This window comes from Bombina bombina, chromosome 12 (assembly GCF_027579735.1).
Source record: "Bombina bombina isolate aBomBom1 chromosome 12, aBomBom1.pri, whole genome shotgun sequence".
Lineage (NCBI taxonomy): Eukaryota > Metazoa > Chordata > Amphibia > Anura > Bombinatoridae > Bombina > Bombina bombina.
Window position 1 is genome coordinate 61563696 of NC_069510.1, and position 18926 is coordinate 61582621.

The 18926-nt window shown below is 38.3% G+C and overlaps 1 protein-coding gene across 4 annotated transcripts in view; it reads right to left on the reverse strand.

Moving 5' to 3' along the window:
* SLC38A5 (solute carrier family 38 member 5) overlaps positions 1 to 18926 on the reverse strand; it is a 204267-nt gene that overhangs the window by 97198 nt on the left and 88143 nt on the right. For 3 of the 4 annotated variants that reach the window (XM_053695700.1, XM_053695702.1, XM_053695703.1), the window contains 3 exons: positions 4015 to 4184; positions 3845 to 3926; positions 1574 to 1689 (listed from right to left, as the gene is read on the reverse strand). In XM_053695700.1, the coding sequence (XP_053551675.1) occupies positions 1574 to 1689; positions 3845 to 3926; positions 4015 to 4115 (299 nt within the window). In that variant the 5' untranslated portion in view covers positions 4116 to 4184. Of the gene's footprint in view, positions 1 to 1573; positions 1690 to 3795; positions 3927 to 4014; positions 4185 to 18926 lie in introns of those variants that run through there. The other variant, XM_053695704.1, reaches the window with a different exon arrangement.

Sequence of the window (18926 nt, forward strand, 5' to 3'; positions counted from 1 at the left end):
AGCTTGCTCCTGTTTGTGTAAAGGGTCTTTTCATATGCAAAAGAAGGGGGGGGGGGTCTTATTTGCCACTTGCAGTGGGCTTTCCAACTGCCTTTTCAACAGAGCTAAACTGAAAGCTTCTAAGTACGTTTTTAAACCATTTTATACTGGATTTTTATATCAGTATCCGTGCATCTTATTCTGTATAGTAGTGTCTATTACATGCAGTTATATGAAAATGAGTGTATACTGTCCCTTTAACCATAATGAAATCCCACATCAAATGACATAAAATATTGTAATCATGGTTCATCTTAAGGATTGTGAGCACAGTCTACAAATAAGTACAATGTTCATAGTGCTACAATTAATTTATCATTAGATCTGGCATAAAATGACCCAAATAAAGTGCTTAAAGGGACCGTCAAGTCTAAAAAAAAACTTTCATGTTTCAAATAGGGCATGCAATTTTAAACAACTTTCCAATTTACTTTAATCACCAATTTTGCTTTGTTCTCTTGGTATTCTTAGTTGAAAGCTAAACCTAGGAGGTTCATAGGCTAATTTCTTAGACCTTGAAGGCCGCCTCTAATCTAAATGCATTTTGATAGTTTTTCACCACTAGAGGGCATTAGTTTACGTGTTTCATATAGATAAAATTGAGCTCATGCACGTGAATTTACCATGGAGACAGCTCTGATTGGCTAAAATGCAAGTCTGTCAAAAGAACTGAAATAAGGGGGCAGTCTGCTGTGGCTTAGATACAAGGTAAATACAGAGGTAAAATGTGTATTATTATAACTGTGTTGGTTATGCAAAACTGGGGAATTGGTAATTAAGAGATTATCTATCTTTTAAAACAACAAACATTCTGGTGTTGACTGTCCCTTTAAAGGGACAGTCTACACCAGAATTGTTATTGTTTGAAAAGAAAGATAATTCCTTTATTACCCATTCCCCAGTTTTGCATAAACAACACTGTTATCTATCTTTTAAAACAATAAACAGTTTTGAGTCGACTGTTCCTTTAATATACTTTTTTTTCTTAGCATCTTCTGACAGCCCCCTGATCACATGATTATTTTTTCTTTATCTATTGACTTGCATTTAGTGCTGTGGTGGGCTAACTCTTAAATAACTCCTCGTACATGAACACAATGGTATCTATATGGCCCACATGAACTAGCAGTCTCTTGTGGTGAAAAGCAAAAGAAAAAAGCATGTGATAAGAGGCTGTCTATAGCGGCTTAGAAACAGGCAGACATTTAGAGGTTTAAATGTTATAAAGTATAATAATCTAACAATGTTGGTTGTGCAAAGCTGGGCAATGGGTAGTAAAGGCGTTATCTATTTTTTAAAAAAATAACAATTTTAGTGTAGACTGTCCCTTTAAAGCCATGTGTGTGCGTGGTACCTTTAAGACACTTGTGCTCATTTTACTATTTGTAGAAGTTACACCTTATCTCTTCTTCTGCAGCTGGTGAAGGTTATTACTGGTATTTTATAACCTGCTGTATAAACAGTGCGTTTCCCAACTGATAAGTGTTTGTGCTAGGAATGTGCACACAGTGATAGGATAAACTGCCATACTTACACAAAGAGCACAATGCCTGTGTTAGACATAGCATACGCTAATCCAAGGATCCCACTACCCATGATTGCATTGCTCAAGTTAAAGACCGACATTCCAAACGACGTCTTCCCTTCAAACTGCAAGAGAGAAATGGACAGAATCTTCACAAGACGAACCTTGGCACTCAAGATTTTTCAGAACTACATTTCCCATGATGCTCGATTGGACTGTGGATGGCCTAAGCATCATGGGTAATGTAGTTCTGAAACATCTGGAGTGCCAAGGTTCCCCATCACTTCCCTAGTAGGTCTGTAGAGGGCAAAAGCGGAGCATTACCGTTAAACAAGGACCTGAAAGTCAGAATTTAAGGATATGAAACCAAACATTTTTCTTTTGTGATTCAGACAGAGCATACAATTATAAAAAAGTTTCCAAATTTGAGTTTCATGCACCGTTAAACTATCATGATTTAAACACAACACACAATTTAAAAAAAATTACTTCTATTATCAAACTTACTTTGTTCTATTAGTATCCTTTGTTAAAGAATATACCTTGAAAGGCTCAGAAGCATGCGTGTCTTGAGCACTTTATGGCAAAAGTGTTTTCAACAATGTATAACATAAGAAAGAGCAATAAAATTGTGGAACTCATTACCAAAGGAGGTAGTGAATGCCAATACCTTAGATACATTTAAAAATGGTTTGGATACATTTTTGACTAAAAAAAAAATTCATGGATATGATTGCTTGTATTAAATGGGTCATCTTTTAATGGGATTAATTTAAGCTCAACTGGGGCTTTTTTGTAAGTATATTAGATTTGTATAGGTTGAACTCAATGGACTTTTTTCAACCTCATCTACTATGTTATGTCAAGACACAAACACACTCTTCAGTCTACCTAGATATGCTCCTTAAAAAAAAAGATACCAAAAGAACTAAGAACATTTGATTATAGAGGTTTTTTTTTTTGCATGCTCTATCTGGATCATTAAAGTTTAATTTTGACTTTTATATCCCTTTAAGGTAGTATGGGGGATATTTTTTCTAGAAGGTATATATAGGTAGTTGATGGTAACTTACAAAGCAGATACATACAGAAAGAGAAGTGCTCTACCAGGAACGGGCAACCACCTGGCTGCAGCGTCTTTTAGCCCAATTGTGCCTTTCACAGAGGGGAACATTCCTGAAGTACATCAGTCTTATCCCACCTAACACGGTCAGTCCAGCCCCAAAATACCAGGCAATCCTCCTATGAACAAGGAACATGACTAGCACTTTTTTGTGTATGGCAATTACTTTAGGTCTCCCTAAGAGGAAACCAGACGTGGACTCCTGGCACAGATAACCTAGAGAATGCAACTGCACCTCACTGACGAGGCCCAGAGAGGCTGAAACGTACGTCTGGGGTTTATTGTTTTCTCTTGTTCAGAGAAGAATTGCCTGGTATTTCAGGGCTGAACTGTCATTGGGCGGAATCAGAATGATATGCTATAGGATATTCCTCCTCTGTGAAAGGCATAGTGAGCTAAAAGAGACTGTACTCTGAGTGGCACTGGCTTTGTGGACAAACACAGAAGTTTTTATAGGTTTTGTTCTCTCAGTTGAGTGCTTCTCTATTCTCTTTTTTGTCAACTTACAGAGCAGGCAAGGTCATGTAGGTGGCAGGTTGACATGGGTAATAAGGGGCCATTTTGCGGGCTGTGATCACTGTGGCAGCCAGGTAACAGTGCTTGGTAACAAGGTTGGGAATGCTGCGATTTAAAGGGATAATGACCCCAATTTTTTTTCTTTTGTGATTAAGGTAGAATGTGAAATATTAAGCAACTTTTTAATTTACTCCTATTATCAATTTGTCTTTGTTCTCTTGGTATTTTTATTTGAAAAAGCAGAAATGTAAGCTTAGTAGCCGGCTTATTTTTGGTTCAGCACCATGGGCAGCGCTTGCTGATTGGTGGGTACATTTTAGCCACCAATCAGCAAGCGCTACCCCGGGTGCTGAAACAAAAACGGGCCAACTCTTAAGCTTACATTCATGCTTTTTCAAATAAAGATACCAAGAAAAAAAAAGAAAAATTGATAATAGGAGTAAATTAGAAAGTTGCTTAAAATTGATTGCTCTACATGAATCACGGAAGAAAAAATTTGGGTTCAGTATCCCTTTAAGAAGAGAAAAGAATATCACCAGAGAGGCAAATAACAAGGAAAGTCAGGGACAGCAGGGAAAAGAGGAAGCAATACCGGACGGCACAGAGAGGTGGTAGAACCGGACTTCTATTTGATCTCTTACATCTGTGAAATGAGCTTTCTGGCTTGCTGGGTGGGGTAGAAATTCTTCTTGCTCTTGAGTAATGGATTCTTCTGCGTCATCCCTTGAAACACAAACCAGATTCATAAAACAAGCAAGAGAGACTTAGAAATGGTTACATTTCCCTCTTGTGCAGAATTTGTAGAACTTACCCATCTTCTAATGTCAGCCTGTCTGTATGAAGACTGTCAGAAACGCTGCCATTTAACATAATGGAATCATCTTCAGCATCTCTCAACTTCTCCAACTCCATGATGGGTCAACACAACTCTTCACAAAGTCAATGACAAAAGCAGAGACGGACAAAGGAGGGAACGCAGGCCTAGGAAGATACAGAAGATGAAGTTTGTGATGATAGGGTTCTCAATAAAGAGCAGAAAAAAATTAAACAGAAAGTCTACACCAGCATTATTTTAAAAGATAAATAATCCCTTTACTACCCATTCCCCAGATTTGCACAGCCAACAGTTACATTAATATACGTTTTACCTCTGATTACCTGGTATCTAAGCATCTTCTGATCACATGGCTATTTATTTATTATCTATTGACTTGCATTTTAGCCAATTAGTGCTGTGGTGTGCTGACTCTTAAATAACTCAATGGCGAAAGCACAATGTTATCATTATGGCCTACATGAACTAGTAGTCTCCTGTTGTGAAAAGCAAATACAAAAGCATGTGATAAGAGGCTGTCTGTAGTTGTTTGAATGTAATAAAGTACATCAATATAACAATTTTGGTTGAACAAAGCTGGGGAATGGGTAGTAAAGGCTTTATCTATGTTTTTTAAACAATAAAAAAAAAAATATTTTGTAATCTTTTATTGCGATCGATCATTTGGGCAGGGCCATGTTTCGGGCTCTGATATTTGCAAGAAATACAATATATATGTGCATATTGTTGAGTAGTCTCGAGCTGAGACATAGAGGGTTCTCGAGAGTTGGTAGGATTAGGCCTATGTTGTTTCCCACCCGTTAATCCGCCATATTGACTGTGTCCCAGGGCAGAGTGGGAGCTGTAGGTTTCAAAGGTATTTCAATAGTCGCTTTTGTGGTTATAATCTGAGACCTGCGTCTCCACGGCTCCTATTAGAGATTGTCCTTGAAGATGATAGAATGATCTCTGCGTACCCAGTTGCTGGGGGGGAGGGGTGCTGGGAAGTAGTTTCTTAGGAATCCGCCATCAAGACCCAGCGGTCCGGCTTAGGAGCTCTTTAAGCATACAATATAGGTATCATCCAGTTCAGGAAAGTATTCTCTATGTTGTGACGTACGAATCTGCGCTGGATGACTTAAAATAATTTAGATTTCCTGGCGGATTGAAAATTTTAAGTGCAGAGCTCCCAGGAAAGTGGCCATTTTAGGCGCTGGTCCAGACACGCCCCCCAAACAATAACAATTTTAGAGCTGACTGTCCCTTTAGTTGAAATTATTTTTATTATTGCAGAACATATAAAACTTACATCACATATTATTCATTCAGGTAAGATCCCTTGCCCCTCCCACCTTTCAAAAAGAAATCTTCAGTTCCTTGCCTGGTAGGCTTGAGTTCATGTGATGTCAAAATTGTGAAAATAAGATTTTAGCGCAGCTTCAACCAGAGTATTCTGTATGTCTGTGCGTCTGCATATATTATTATAGCATCCAAAAGCGAGAGGGGTGTATATCATCCAAGAAGCAGAAAAGTCTTTGTAACAGTAAGACCATCTCCCTCCCTCTATAGCTCTCTAATGCATAAATTGAACCTCTTACCCCCCCAACTGTAAATAATAACAATAAATATTAAACAATAAAACAAAACATAAACTTTAACTGTAATTTGCCTGTCTCATTCAATCTCCTTCCGTAGATCCAGGGAGGAAGCCCCCCTCTTTGTTATACAAGGGTTTTTCATAAACAGTCAGTGTCCTATGTCCTCTTGTAACTTTAAATGAATGTCTGTGTCTCTTAATGTTTGTGTGTTCTAGTTCTTTATCAGTAATGTTTTAATATCCCTTCAAGATCCAGTAATTCCATATCTTTAGGAATTCGTCATGGTTTGCTTGTATAAAGGAGGCTGATTCGGACAACTTATATGTGGCTTTGATCTTCTCTATTATTTCTCCCCATGTGGGGATCCCTATCTTCCAGTATCTGGCCACACATATCCTAGTAGCTGTGCATAGTGTATGTATAAATGTGTTGATGGCTTTGTTAAAGGGTTTAACATGTTCGTTCAATAACGCTTGGGACATTGTTAAGTTTATATTTTCAGTCAGAACATCACTTAGTAGGGCAGATAGCTTAGACCATACCAGTTGTATCTGGGGGCATTCCCACCACATGTGTATGTAGGTCCCCGTCTCTATACACCCTCTATAGCAATTTTTGTTGCCCTTCTGGCTATAATGCGATGTAATTACTGGTGTGAGATACCATCTGAAGGCGGTTTTAATACAATTCTCTTTAAAGTCTGCACTGATCAGACCCCTCCCTGCAGTATAGAAGGTTTCTTCCCATTCCTCTTTGGATTGGATCTTATTTGTGTCTGATTCCCATTTTTCCATTAATGGAGTCTTAGAGATGTTTTTGGCCATCTGTATTGAGTTGTATATGTGAGAAATAAGTTTTTTGTGTCTAATACTCGAGCTGGAGTACCGTTCTAGTGTAGTCAGATTTTGTCTGGGGTTGTGAGTTATAGCGCTTGATATGGCTGATGCTATTTGTAGGTATAAAAACCAATGTAGCCTTTCTGGTTGTAATTTATCTTGCAGTTGTTGGAATGTAACTATTTTACCGTTATGTAAGAAGTCCGCAACTCTATAAAGTCCTTTGTTCTCCCATTTTCCTATCTGATTGTGGAAGTCTTGGTGCATAAGAGTCCTAATTGGTCTTTTCAGTGAGTCTGTCGGTAGTAAATTTAGAGAGGAAGATAGCGAACTCCATAGTGCCATCATCTCCCCTGTTAGTTTAGAAGCCTGTGGTTTATTAGAAATATGTCCTGGTTTCTCCCAAAGAATATCATCTGAGTGTCTGTAGCCTGCCATCAATGTCTCCACTTGTACCCATCTAAGATCGTTTGGTTTCTTGCCTAGTAAAGTGGTCTGCGCTAGTCTCGCCGCCTGGTAGTAGTTTATGAGATTGGGAACCCCTACCCCTCCCAGTTGCCTATGGCAAAGTAGTGTATGGGAAGGAATTCTAGCTTTCTTACTGCCCCTTATAAAGCCAATCAAGTCCGTCTGGAGTCTATTAAGGTCTACTAAAGGGATTTTGATTGGTAAGGTCCTGAATAGGTATAGAAGTCTTGGGAGAGTGTTCATTTTAACAGCCGATAATCGACCATACCATGAAAACCCACCGGCTTTCCATGTTTTTATCTCCCGCCTGATTGTTTTGTATAGTGGAACATAGTTCAATTTATATAGTTCTGTCATATCACTTGATAGTTTAATTCCTAGGTACTTCAGTGCCTCTTTTGCCCATTTAAGTGCGAAGTTAGTGTCAATTAACTTTTTTGTGTGATTTGGAAGTGCGATAGGTAACGCTTCGCTCTTGTCTAGGTTGATTTTGTATCCTGAAATGTCAGAGTAGTCTTGGAGTATTTGATATAAATGGGGGAGAGATGTTAACGGTCTTGTCAGGGTGAGGAGGACATCGTCAGCAAACAGAGATATTTTGAATTCTTCCCCCCCTATCCTGACGCCATGCACCTCTGAAGCCAAACGGATTGTCGCTGCCAACGGCTCTATACAGAGCGCAAACAAGAGTGGTGACAGAGGACAGCCTTGTCTTGTCCCATTCCGTATGTTAATAAGTTTGGATTGATAGCCTGCCGCTCTGATGTGTGCTGTGGGGTGTGAGTATAAGCTTCTAATAGCCTGTATAAATGGGCCCCGAAATCCCAGTCGGTCTAAAACCTCAAACATAAAGTCCCAGTCTATCCTATCGAACGCCTTCTCCGCGTCCAGAGACAGGACCAGAGAAGGCGTCCGTGTTTTGTTTAAATAATCCACCAGGGAGATCATACGTCTAGTATTGTCTGGGGCTTCCCTATCCAGAATGAATCCCACCTGATCTGGATGAACCAGGCCAGGTAGGTGTACCTTAAGCTGGTTTGCTAAAATTTTCGTGAATATCTTTATATCTTGGTTGATTAATGATATGTGTCTATAATTTTGGCACAATTGTGGGTTCCTTCCCGGTTTAGGAATCACCACTATCTTAGCTTGAAGAATTTTGTCTGGGATTTCCTTGCCTTGTAGTATGTTGTTGCAAAGTGTCAATATGTGCGGGATTAAGGTGGTCTTAAAAAGTTGGTAATATTCTCCTGGGAATCCATCAGGGCCAGCTGCCTTTCCAGGCTTCAGGTCTCTGACAGCGTTAAGTACCTCCTTGGTAGACACCTTCGCATTCAATTCGTCCCTAATATTGTCATCTATGGGTTTGAGTTTCGCGCTATCTAAAAATTTGCACGTCATTTGCTTAGTGTGGTCATTATGTGCTGTTTTTTCTCCATCATATAATTGTGAATAATATTGAGCAAAACTATCCGCTATTTCCTGAGGATTCGAGGTGCATGTTCCGTCCGATTTCAGATGTGGAATTGTAAAGGATTTAGTCTTTTCTCTAAGCTTATGCGCCAAGAATCTGTCAGGTTTATTAGAATAGAGGAAGTATTGTGCTTTCATCCTATGTGCTGCTCTAACCGCCGCTTTGTTCATGATACTTGCTAATTCTGATCTTTTAGTCTGTAGTTCCTGAAAGACTTCTGTCGCTAAGTTCTGTTGATGGAGTTTGGTAAGTGTGTCTATCTGGGTCTGAAGAGAGTCAATTTGCTGTCTATTTGCTTTGGTAATGGCCGATTTCTCTTTAATGAGTAATCCCCGAATAAAAGGTTTGTGTCCTGTCCAGGTGTTAATTGGGTTGGAAGTGGATCCTACATTTAATTCCCAATATTCAGATAAAGCTAAAGTTATGGAATTGTGTACAGTTGGGTTTTGTAGTACATAAGGGTCGTAGTTCCAAGAGCGAGCCGAGCTAACCTGGAATGTCTCTTTGATGTGTACATGGACTATGGAATGGTCCGACCAAGCGCATGCGTGTATGGTAGAGGCTATCAAGTCTGGGATCCATATCTGACTCAAATATACATAGTCTAATTTGGAATAGGTCTTGTGTGCGTGAGAATAATAGGTGTAGTCTGTGGTTTTACCATATAAAGTGTCCCAGGAATCTATTAAGTTGTGTGATAGAAGGGTCTCCTTAATCTTTTTAACCAATGAGTTGTGACTGTCAATTCCAAAAAAAGCTCTCGCTTTTTCCATTACAATAAGATCTCTTACACGAAGAGGATAATTAAGGAAACCATTTTATTTTGCACCAGGACATATAGGCAGGAATGCTCACTCACTCTTGCTTTGTTCTCTTGGTATTCTTAGTTGAAAGCTAAACCTAGGAGGTTCATATGCTAATTTCTTAGACCTTGAAGGCTGCCTCTAAGCTGGATGCATTTTGACCACTAGAGGGCGTTAGTTCATGTGTTTCATAAAGAACATTGAGCACCCACACACGTGAATTTACCAAGGAGTGAGCACTGATTGGCTAAAATGCAAATCTGTAAAAAGAACTGAAATAAGGGGGCAGTCTGCAGAGGCTTAGATGCAAGGTAATTACAGAGGTAAATCGTGTATTATCATAACTGTGTTTGTTATGCAAAACTGGGGAATGGGTACTAAAGGGATTATTAATCTTTTAAAAAAACAAAAATTCTGGTGTTGACTGTCCCTTTAAGGCTTATTTTATAGAACATTTATTCTCCGTTTCTGTAAACCAGATTTTGGCAATTTATTCCATTAGTAAACACTTTAAATACATATAGAATTTTCTTCCCATATTTCTGTTAATTAAGGGATAGAAAGGTCAAAACTGAAATGTGCATGGGTGCATTTTAATTTTAAATATAAGCATTTTTGCAATAAACTTTCATAAGCAAAAATGCTTCTAATAAAAGTTATTTCTGTTTTTCAGCAGCATATGCACATATGCTGTGAGTGCCTCTGCACCAGTATTTAACACTACACCTTCTCAGAGAGTCAGCAGTGGCTCGTATGACACAAATTACACCTTCAGAAGCCATACACACCAATGCAAGCTCTCTGAGCATATAGATAACACTGTGGAGCCAGCACTGATTGGCTAAAATGCATGTCTGTTAACCCTTTGAGTGCTAAGCACTTTCCCACCTGGGTGCTAAGATTTTGTAATGTTTTTTTTTATTTTTTGAACAATTTTTTTACAACTTTTTTTTTTATTTTTTTCATACCCCCAAGACTTACACCGTTGGAAAGGTTAGGCGATTATCTTTCCAACGGTGGGTCTTAGGGGTCTGTAGCTGCTTAGATGCCTGAGATACAGACTTCTAAGCAGCATGCCCCCTGCTCCTATACTTAACATTGTTAAGTATAAATAAAGTTGCGCGGTGACGTCACCACTCAAAACGGGAAGCCCCAGCAATGCCTGTCACTCTACAGACACGGTCGCCGGGGTAGAAGCGGGTGGGAGCCCCCAGATCTCCCTCAAGGATTAAAATAACTGAAATAAGGGGGCAGTTTGCAGAGGCTTAGATACAAGATAATCACAGAAGTAGAAAGTGTATTTATATAACTGTGTTGGTTATGCAAAATAAGGGAATGGGTAATAAAGGGATTATCTATCTTTTAAAACAATACAAATGCTGGTGTAGATTGTCCCTTTAAGACAAGACTTTTTTAAGGTACAATATAATTGTGTGGGGTTTATATTGTTATTATTAATTGTTTTTGCATTTATTTGAGACTGCAATGATATGGTGCTGTTTTGTTCTGTGCACTTGGCAGCCACCAGCCCAATTTTCATTAAGTATTTGTTGTTTATTATATTGTATCAATGTTTTAGGAATGTGTCCTCCTGATACTACAAGTTATTGACTGGCTGGAGCTTCTGTGAGAAGCACTGTTAATATACTATATAAAATCGGACTACAGAGTAACGAGCATATGAAGACGCCCCCTTGCCACCTACAAGGTGAGAGGCGAAACGCGTCATCCGGCAGACCATTCGTTTGTGGAAGTTTTGTCAAAGTCTCTTCTGCTGATGTCCTAATTCCAACGATTATTGTTAGCGGTAACGCCCTTCTATGACTATATGCTGACTTGTTGCTACGACTTTGTAGTTTAACGGTGAGGCACCCAGTCTTGGCTGTGTGTTGTTGTGAGTGGTACGGCTGATCTGGTCACTTGGTGACAGGGAGTTGTTTTCCCCATAGTGGAAACCTAGCACTGACCATGGTTAACCCGTGAGAGTATAACTCTAAGTGGCGTAGCTGTCAGCATTTAATTTATGCTACGTACCCTCTTGAGCAACTGTGGTATTTGATTAGTTTTGTGGAATTTAGTGACTTTGGACATTTTTTTTTCATAATTGCCGCTCCATATTTGGATGTTATCATACTGACTTGCTGGAGTTCACTTGCATGCTGCCTCACCAGACATCTGCAGATGGTTTCTTTATTTTTGTATTTGATGTTTATAATCACTCGATTGTGTCTCTCTCTCTCTCTCTCTCTCTCTCTATATATATATATATATATATATACAGTATATATATATATATATATATATATATATATATATATATATTTATTTTTGTCATTTACACCGCATATGAAAATTGATATGTGTTAGCAGGTGGGGATGCCAAAATAAACCCAATTACACTGGCTACCCATACACTTTAGAAAACAATTCAAAGTATTAACCCTAACCTATAAAGCACTCAACAGCCTCACTCTATACTTCCTCTCTCAAATACTTCCCAGTCCTCTTCGGTCAACCTCTAACCTATGTCTCTCCACTCCTATTATCTCTATGTCCCACTTCCGCTTCCAGGACGTCTCATGTGCTGCTCCTGTCCTCTGGAACTCTTTACAGAAGTCTCCATTAGACGGTCTCCAACCTTGTATAGCTTTAGATGCTCTGAAAAAAAACCTATTCAGCAAGGCTTTCCATGACAAGCGACCCCAAACCTTTTATCTCTGCACCCTCAACCTGTAGACGGTAAGCTCTCCGGAGCAGGGCCCTCTTCCTCCTATACTAGATCTGTTTAGTCTGTATGTTTTTGTATCATCACAAACTTGTGTCATTGTATACCCCTATCTCTGTACCAGCGTTAAGGAATTTTGCGGACCTATACAAATAAATAATAATAATAAAGGGTTGCGGAATGTAATTGCATTGGGTGAACACATAGTAATAAACAAGCAAAATGTCATAATACATTAAAGGGACAGTCAACTCCAAAATTATTATTTTTTATAAAGATAGATAATCCCTTTATTACCCATTTCCCAGTTTTGCATAACCAACACAGTTATATTAATATACTTTTTACCTCTGTGATTACCTTGTATCTAAGCCTCTTCTGACAGCCCCCTGATCACATGACTTTTTATTTATTATCTATTGACTTTCATTTCAGCCAATTAGTGCAGTGTCAGCCACAACTTCTCAGGAGAGCACAATGTTATTTATATGGCACACGTATTAGTAGTCAGAGAATACACTTATAGCACTCTAGAGTCACCTGACACAATATGTCTTGATATACTGTGTATTAGCAGTCTCCTGTTGTGAAAAGCTAATAAAAAAGCATGTGATAAGAGGCTGTCTGTAGTGGCTTAGAAACAGACAGATAATTAGAGGTTTAAATGTAAAGTATATTAATATAACAATGTTTTTTGCAAAGCTGGGGAATGGGTAGTAAAAAATGTGTCTATCTTTTTAACCAGAAACAATTTTGGTGTTGACTGTCCCTAAAAATCATTTTCTTCTGGCACTTTTACTCATAGACAACAAATGCTGCTCTGTAACAAAGGGTTTTCCACAATTAAAAAAATTGCAATAAGCTTTTTTATGAGTGGCAGTAATATTGCTGTCAAAGTGTCCTCATACAAGGTAAAAAAAAGGTGTTACTGTACCACAGATGCATTTGAAAAGCTTGTGCTGAGTTATCGCTGACTGGAATAGTTTAAATATCCTGCTAAAAGTCATGTAAACCACATTGCACATGAGTTCTGCTGCACTGCAATGGGAACAGGATTAAAGGGCCATAATACCCAAATGTTGAAACACTTGAAAGTGATGCAGCATAGCTGTAAAAAGCTGACTAGAAAATATCACCTGAACATCTCTATGTAAAAAAGAAAGATATTTTACTTCAAAAGTTCCTCAGTAGCCACATCCCATTGTAATGGACTTCTAAGCAACAAATCAGTATGTCTGTCCCGGGACAGCTAAGGGGTTGAGCCTCGTGCACTCTCATATTATTTCCCTATTCAGTTTAAAGGAAGTTTACTATGAAATCTCACGAGAGTTAAGTCAAATCTCATAAGATCGCAGTAAAAGAGTTCATGACCTCAGCACTGTTGATGCTGATTGGCTGAAGTTCATTTCTTCGTATTTTTTTTTTTACCTGCAGCTGGGCTGAGTATAACTTTTTACACAGCACTTACTCTGCTGAGCTGAGGAAATTGTGAGGTAAAATATCTTCCTTTTTTACATAGAGATGCTCAGGTGATATTTTCCTGTCAGCTTTTTACAGTTATACTGCATCAGTTTCAAGTGATTTAGCATATGAGTATTATGTCCCTTTAAAGGGATAGTCTACACAAAATTAAACTTTCATGATTCAGATAGAGCATGCAATTTTAAGCAACTTTCTAATTCACTCCTATTATCAATTTTTCTTTGTTCTCTTGGTATCTTTATTTTAAAAAGATGAAATGTAGGTTTAGGGGCTGGCCCATTTTTGGTTTAGCACCTGGGTGGCGCTTGCTGATTGGATGGCTACATTTAGACACCAATCAGCAAGTGCTACCCAGGTTCTAAACCAAAAATGGGCCAGCTTCAAAGCTTACATTCCAGCTTTTTAAAATAAAGATACGAAGAGAAAGAAGAAAAATTGATAAGAGGAGTAAATTAGAAAGTTGTGTAAAATTGCCTGCTCTATCTGAATCATGAAAGTTTAAATTTGACTATACTGTCCCTTAAGTCAGTGATAAGCTCTCTGTTATGTTTTTTTTTTTAATTATCAGAGTCTTTAAGATAACTCAAATATTTCTGTGTTTACTTTCCCAATGATACAGAACAATATAATTTGATTATTGTAATGAAAAAGTTTCAAAGCCATCACGTTAGTTCTGGAAACTCTCTGCATGTGAGAACTAAAACACTGTAGCATACATATAAATAAATATATATATATATATATATACAGTATATATACACACACATATATATATATATATATACACACACACATACATATATATAGTATATATACACACATATATATATATATATATATATATATATATATACACATACACACACCCACACACATATATACACATACATATATATATATATATATATATATATATACACATACATATATACAGTATATATACACACATATATATATATACACTGTGTGCAGAATTATTAGGCAAATTAGTATTTTGACCACATCATCCTCTTTATGCATGTTGTCTTACTCCAAGCTGTATAGGCTTGAAAGCCTACTACCAATTAAGCATATTAGGTGATGTGCATCTCTGTCATGAGAAGGGGTGTGGTCTAATGACATCAACACCCTATATCAGGTGTGCATAATTATTAGGCAACTTCCTTTCCTTTGGCAAAATGGGTCAAAAGAAGGACTTGACAGGCTCAGAAAAGTCAAAAATAGTGAGATATCTTGCAGAGGGATGCAGCACTCTTAAAATTGCAAAGCTTCTGAAGCGTGATCATCGAACAATCAAGCGTTTCATTCAAAATAGTCAACAGGGTCGCAAGAAGCGTGTGGAAAAACCAAGGCGCAAAATAACTGCCCATGAACTGAGAAAAGTCAAGCGTGCAGCTGCCAAGATGCCACTTGCCACCAGGTTGGCCATATTTCAGAGCTGCAACATCACTGGAGTGCCCAAAAGCACAAGGTGTGCAATACTCAGAGACATGGCCAAGGTAAGAAAGGCTGAAAGACGACCACCACTGAACAAGACGCAGAAGCTGAAACGTCAAGACTGGGCCAAGAAATATGTCAAGACTGATTTTTCTAAGGTTTTATGGACTGATGAAATGAGTGTGAGTCTTGATGGGCCAGATGGATGGGCCCGTGGCTGGATTGGTAAAGGGCAGAGAGCTCCAGTCCGACTCAGACGCCAGCAAGGTGGAGGTGGAGTACTGGTTTGGGCTGGTATCATCAAAGATGAGCTTGTGGGGCCTTTTCGGGTTGAGGATGGAGTCAAGCTCAACTCCCAGTCCTACTGCCAGTTTCTGGAAGACACCTTCTTCAAGCAGTGGTACAGGAAGAAGTCTGCATCCTTCAAGAAAAACATGATTTTCATGCAGGACAATGCTCCATCACATGCGTCCAAGTACTCCACAGCGTGGCTGGCAAGAAAGGGTATAAAAGAAGAAAATCTAATGACATGGCCTCCTTGTTCACCTGATCTGAACCCCACTGAGAACCTGTGGTCCATCATCAAATGTGAGATTTACAAGGAGGGAAAACAGTACACCTCTCTGAACAGTGTCTGGGAGGCTGTGGTTGCTGCTGCACGCAATGTTGATGGTGAACAGATCAAAACACTGACAGAATCCATGGATGGCAGGCTTTTGAGTGTCCTTGCAAAGAAAGGTGGCTATATTGGTCACTGATTTGTTTTTGTTTTGTTTTTGAATGTCAGAAATGTATATTTGTGAATGTTGAGATGTTATATTGGTTTCACTGGTAAAAATAAATAATTGAAATGGGTATATATTTGTTTTTTGTTAAGTTGCCTAATAATTATGCACAGTAATAGTCACCTGCACACACAGATATCCCCCTAAAATAGCTATAACTAAAAACAAACTAAAAACTACTTCCAAAACTATTCAGCTTTGATATTAATGAGTTTTTTGGGTTCATTGAGAACATGGTTGTTGTTCAATAATAAAATTAATCCTCAAAAATACAACTTGCCTAATAATTCTGCACTCCCTGTATATATATATATATGTATACACACACACACACACACACACACACACACACACACATACATATATATATATATATATACACGTTGATTGCAGTAGCCATGTTAGTCCAGAGATTTAGATATCAAAATAACAAGAGTATTGCATTGAGCAATGATACTTTTTTTATTGGACTAACTATACATTTATAAGTTGACAAGCTTTCGGAAGAGTTCCTTCCTTTATCAAGTCTGAAGCAATACTGACCAATTCAATGGAATTTACAGATTATATCTTAAAACACAGAATAGCTAAGAAGACAGAAAGTGCAGGGAGAGGAGGAGGTGTCGTAAAAATCATGAGGGGGGCTTAGGTAACAGGCAGACAGTGTCCAGTGTAGGAGAACAGACAGGGGAAATATATAGCTATACATAGAGCATATACTGACATAAAGTTATATATCAACATTGAATCAATATCTATAAAGATGTGAAATTGTATATACAGGGGGAGTACAAAAGTTAAAAAAAAAAAAAAAAAAAGGACAAAAGTGTGGACATAGGCTTACCTGTGTACCTATGTATAAAGAATGTGGAATATACAATGTAATTGACTAAATTAAAGTATATTACAAAAAATTTTTTTGATAATGTGTTAAGAATCCAGAGTCCACATTTAGTCCAGAATTAAACAGGTTGAAGTGCATTATCATTTTCATTTCAAAGGTTTTTCTTTCCATGGTGTTTTTGAAGTTGCCTCTGAGAATTTTGATTTTGAGGTTTTGGATGGAGTGGTCAGGTTGGGTGAAATGGTGACCAACAGGGGTGCAGTATTTTGTTTCACAGTGGTTTTTGATTGAGTGTCTGTGTAAGTTCATTCGAAGGTGCAGTTTTTGGCTTGTTTCTCCAATATAGCATCCCATTTCACATGCAGTGCAATGTATCATGTATACCACATTTGCAGATATACATGAATATGCCCCTTTAATGTTATAAGATTTATTATTGTGGTTTGCTGTGCTGCTTTCACAAACGTGTTGACACAGTTTGCAGAGTGCTTTATAGCAGCACTTGGTTCCATTCTGAGTGTTCTTTTCCTCAAGGGGTAGCTTCCTATGTACCAATTTCTGTTTTAGGTTAGGTGGTTGTCTGTATGCCAGGATTGGGGGTTTTGGAAAGATTTTTTTGAGTATGGGATCCTCTAAGAGTAGTGGCTGTAAGTCTTTTATGATTTTTCGTATCCCTTCCACAGCAGGGTTGTATTTGACTACTAGTGGGATACGTGATATGTTTTTCTTCTCCCTGTATTGTAGTAAGTGTTCACGTGGAGTATTGAGGGCAGAGTTATTTTTTTTATTTATAATCCTTGTTTTGTAACCTTTTTCTCTGAATGATTGGGACAGTGTGATGAGGTGTTTGTCACGGTCCTTGGTATCTGAGCAAATTCTGTGGTATCTTGTAGCCTGACTGTAGATTATGGATTTTTTAATGTGATTGGGGTGGGAGCTGGAGCTGTGGAGGTAGCTGCATCTATCTGTTGGTTTCCTGTATACAGATGAGTGCAGTTTGCCATTTGTGATGGATATTGTTGTATCCAGGAAGCTGACACAGTCTCTAGAAAAGTTCATTTTAAACTTGATTGATGCATGAAATAGATTAAATGATTTATGAAAATGTTCAAGGTTTTTTTCTCCTTCTGTCCATATGATGAAAATATCATCGATGTAGCGAAAGTATTTGAAGGGTTTGTGAGGGTGAGTGGCTAGGAATCTCTGCTCTAAGTCAGCCATGAAGAGGTTTGCGTACTGTGGTGCCATTTTGGTGCCCATGGCTGTTCCCATGGTTTGTAAGTAGATGGAGTGGTTGAAGATGAAATAATTGTGAGTAAGTATAAATTCTGTAAGTTTACTGACTGTAGAAGCACTATATGTCTGGTTAGGGCTGTTGGAGGAAAGAAAGTTTAAGCAGGCATCAATACCATCTTTATGTGGAATATTGCTGTACAGGGATTCCACATCCATTGTCACAAGTATAGTATCCTCTGGCAATTCTGTTATCTGGCTGATTTTGTTAAGAAAATCAGTGGTGTCTTTTATAAAGATAGTGGTGTTAATCACTAAGGGCTTAAGAAAACACAACAACAAAATTTTATCAAGAAGAAAAAGAAGAAACTTGCATGCCTGTCACAAAACAGAATAAAACACCAAATGCAAGAAAACAGAGCTCCAGGTGACAGATCAACTACAACAACAAATGACCAAACGTCAACAGACAATAACAGCACCTCATTTAAAACTCAAACTGTCACCAACCAAGAAAACCACACAGAAAACTCAGGGATTGTGAACCTTTCAAACTACCACCTGTCAGGGCCAGAGATATCAGTACTGTGTAAAGGATTATCATTCTGCCCAAGTACAAATCTAGACAAAATCCAACTGTACTCAGACTTAGAGGAATTCTTCAGGAGATTGCGGCTAAAAGAATTCTTCTATGACAAAGAAAATACCAGCACTAGGGAGGACTACAATGAAAAGAAAAAGAACACAATCTTCACACCTGCAGCAGGACGCAACACAAAATTGGACAGCTATATTGAAAGCTTCCGGTTGAGAACTGCATCTCTGCTCAACACACAGCAGAAAAAAATAATGTATAACCTCTCACACTTAGAAAAAAACGCTATAAAAAACTTAAGAAATAATGAAAATATTACCATTAAGCCTGCGGACAAGGGAGGAGCAGTGGTGATCATGAATACACAGGACTACATCACAGAGGGAAATAGACAATTATCAGATCAAACTTATTACAAAAAACTGGAAAAGGACCCCACCCAGGAATATACTTTGCAACTTCGAAAAATAATTAAAACATTCCCTAAACACACGCAACATAAACTGGACAAACTGGTGCCCTCTAACCCTAGCATAGGGACATTCTACATGCTCCCAAAAATCCACAAACCAGGGAACCCAGGAAGACCAATAATAACAGGCATGGACACTCTGACTGAGCAACTATCG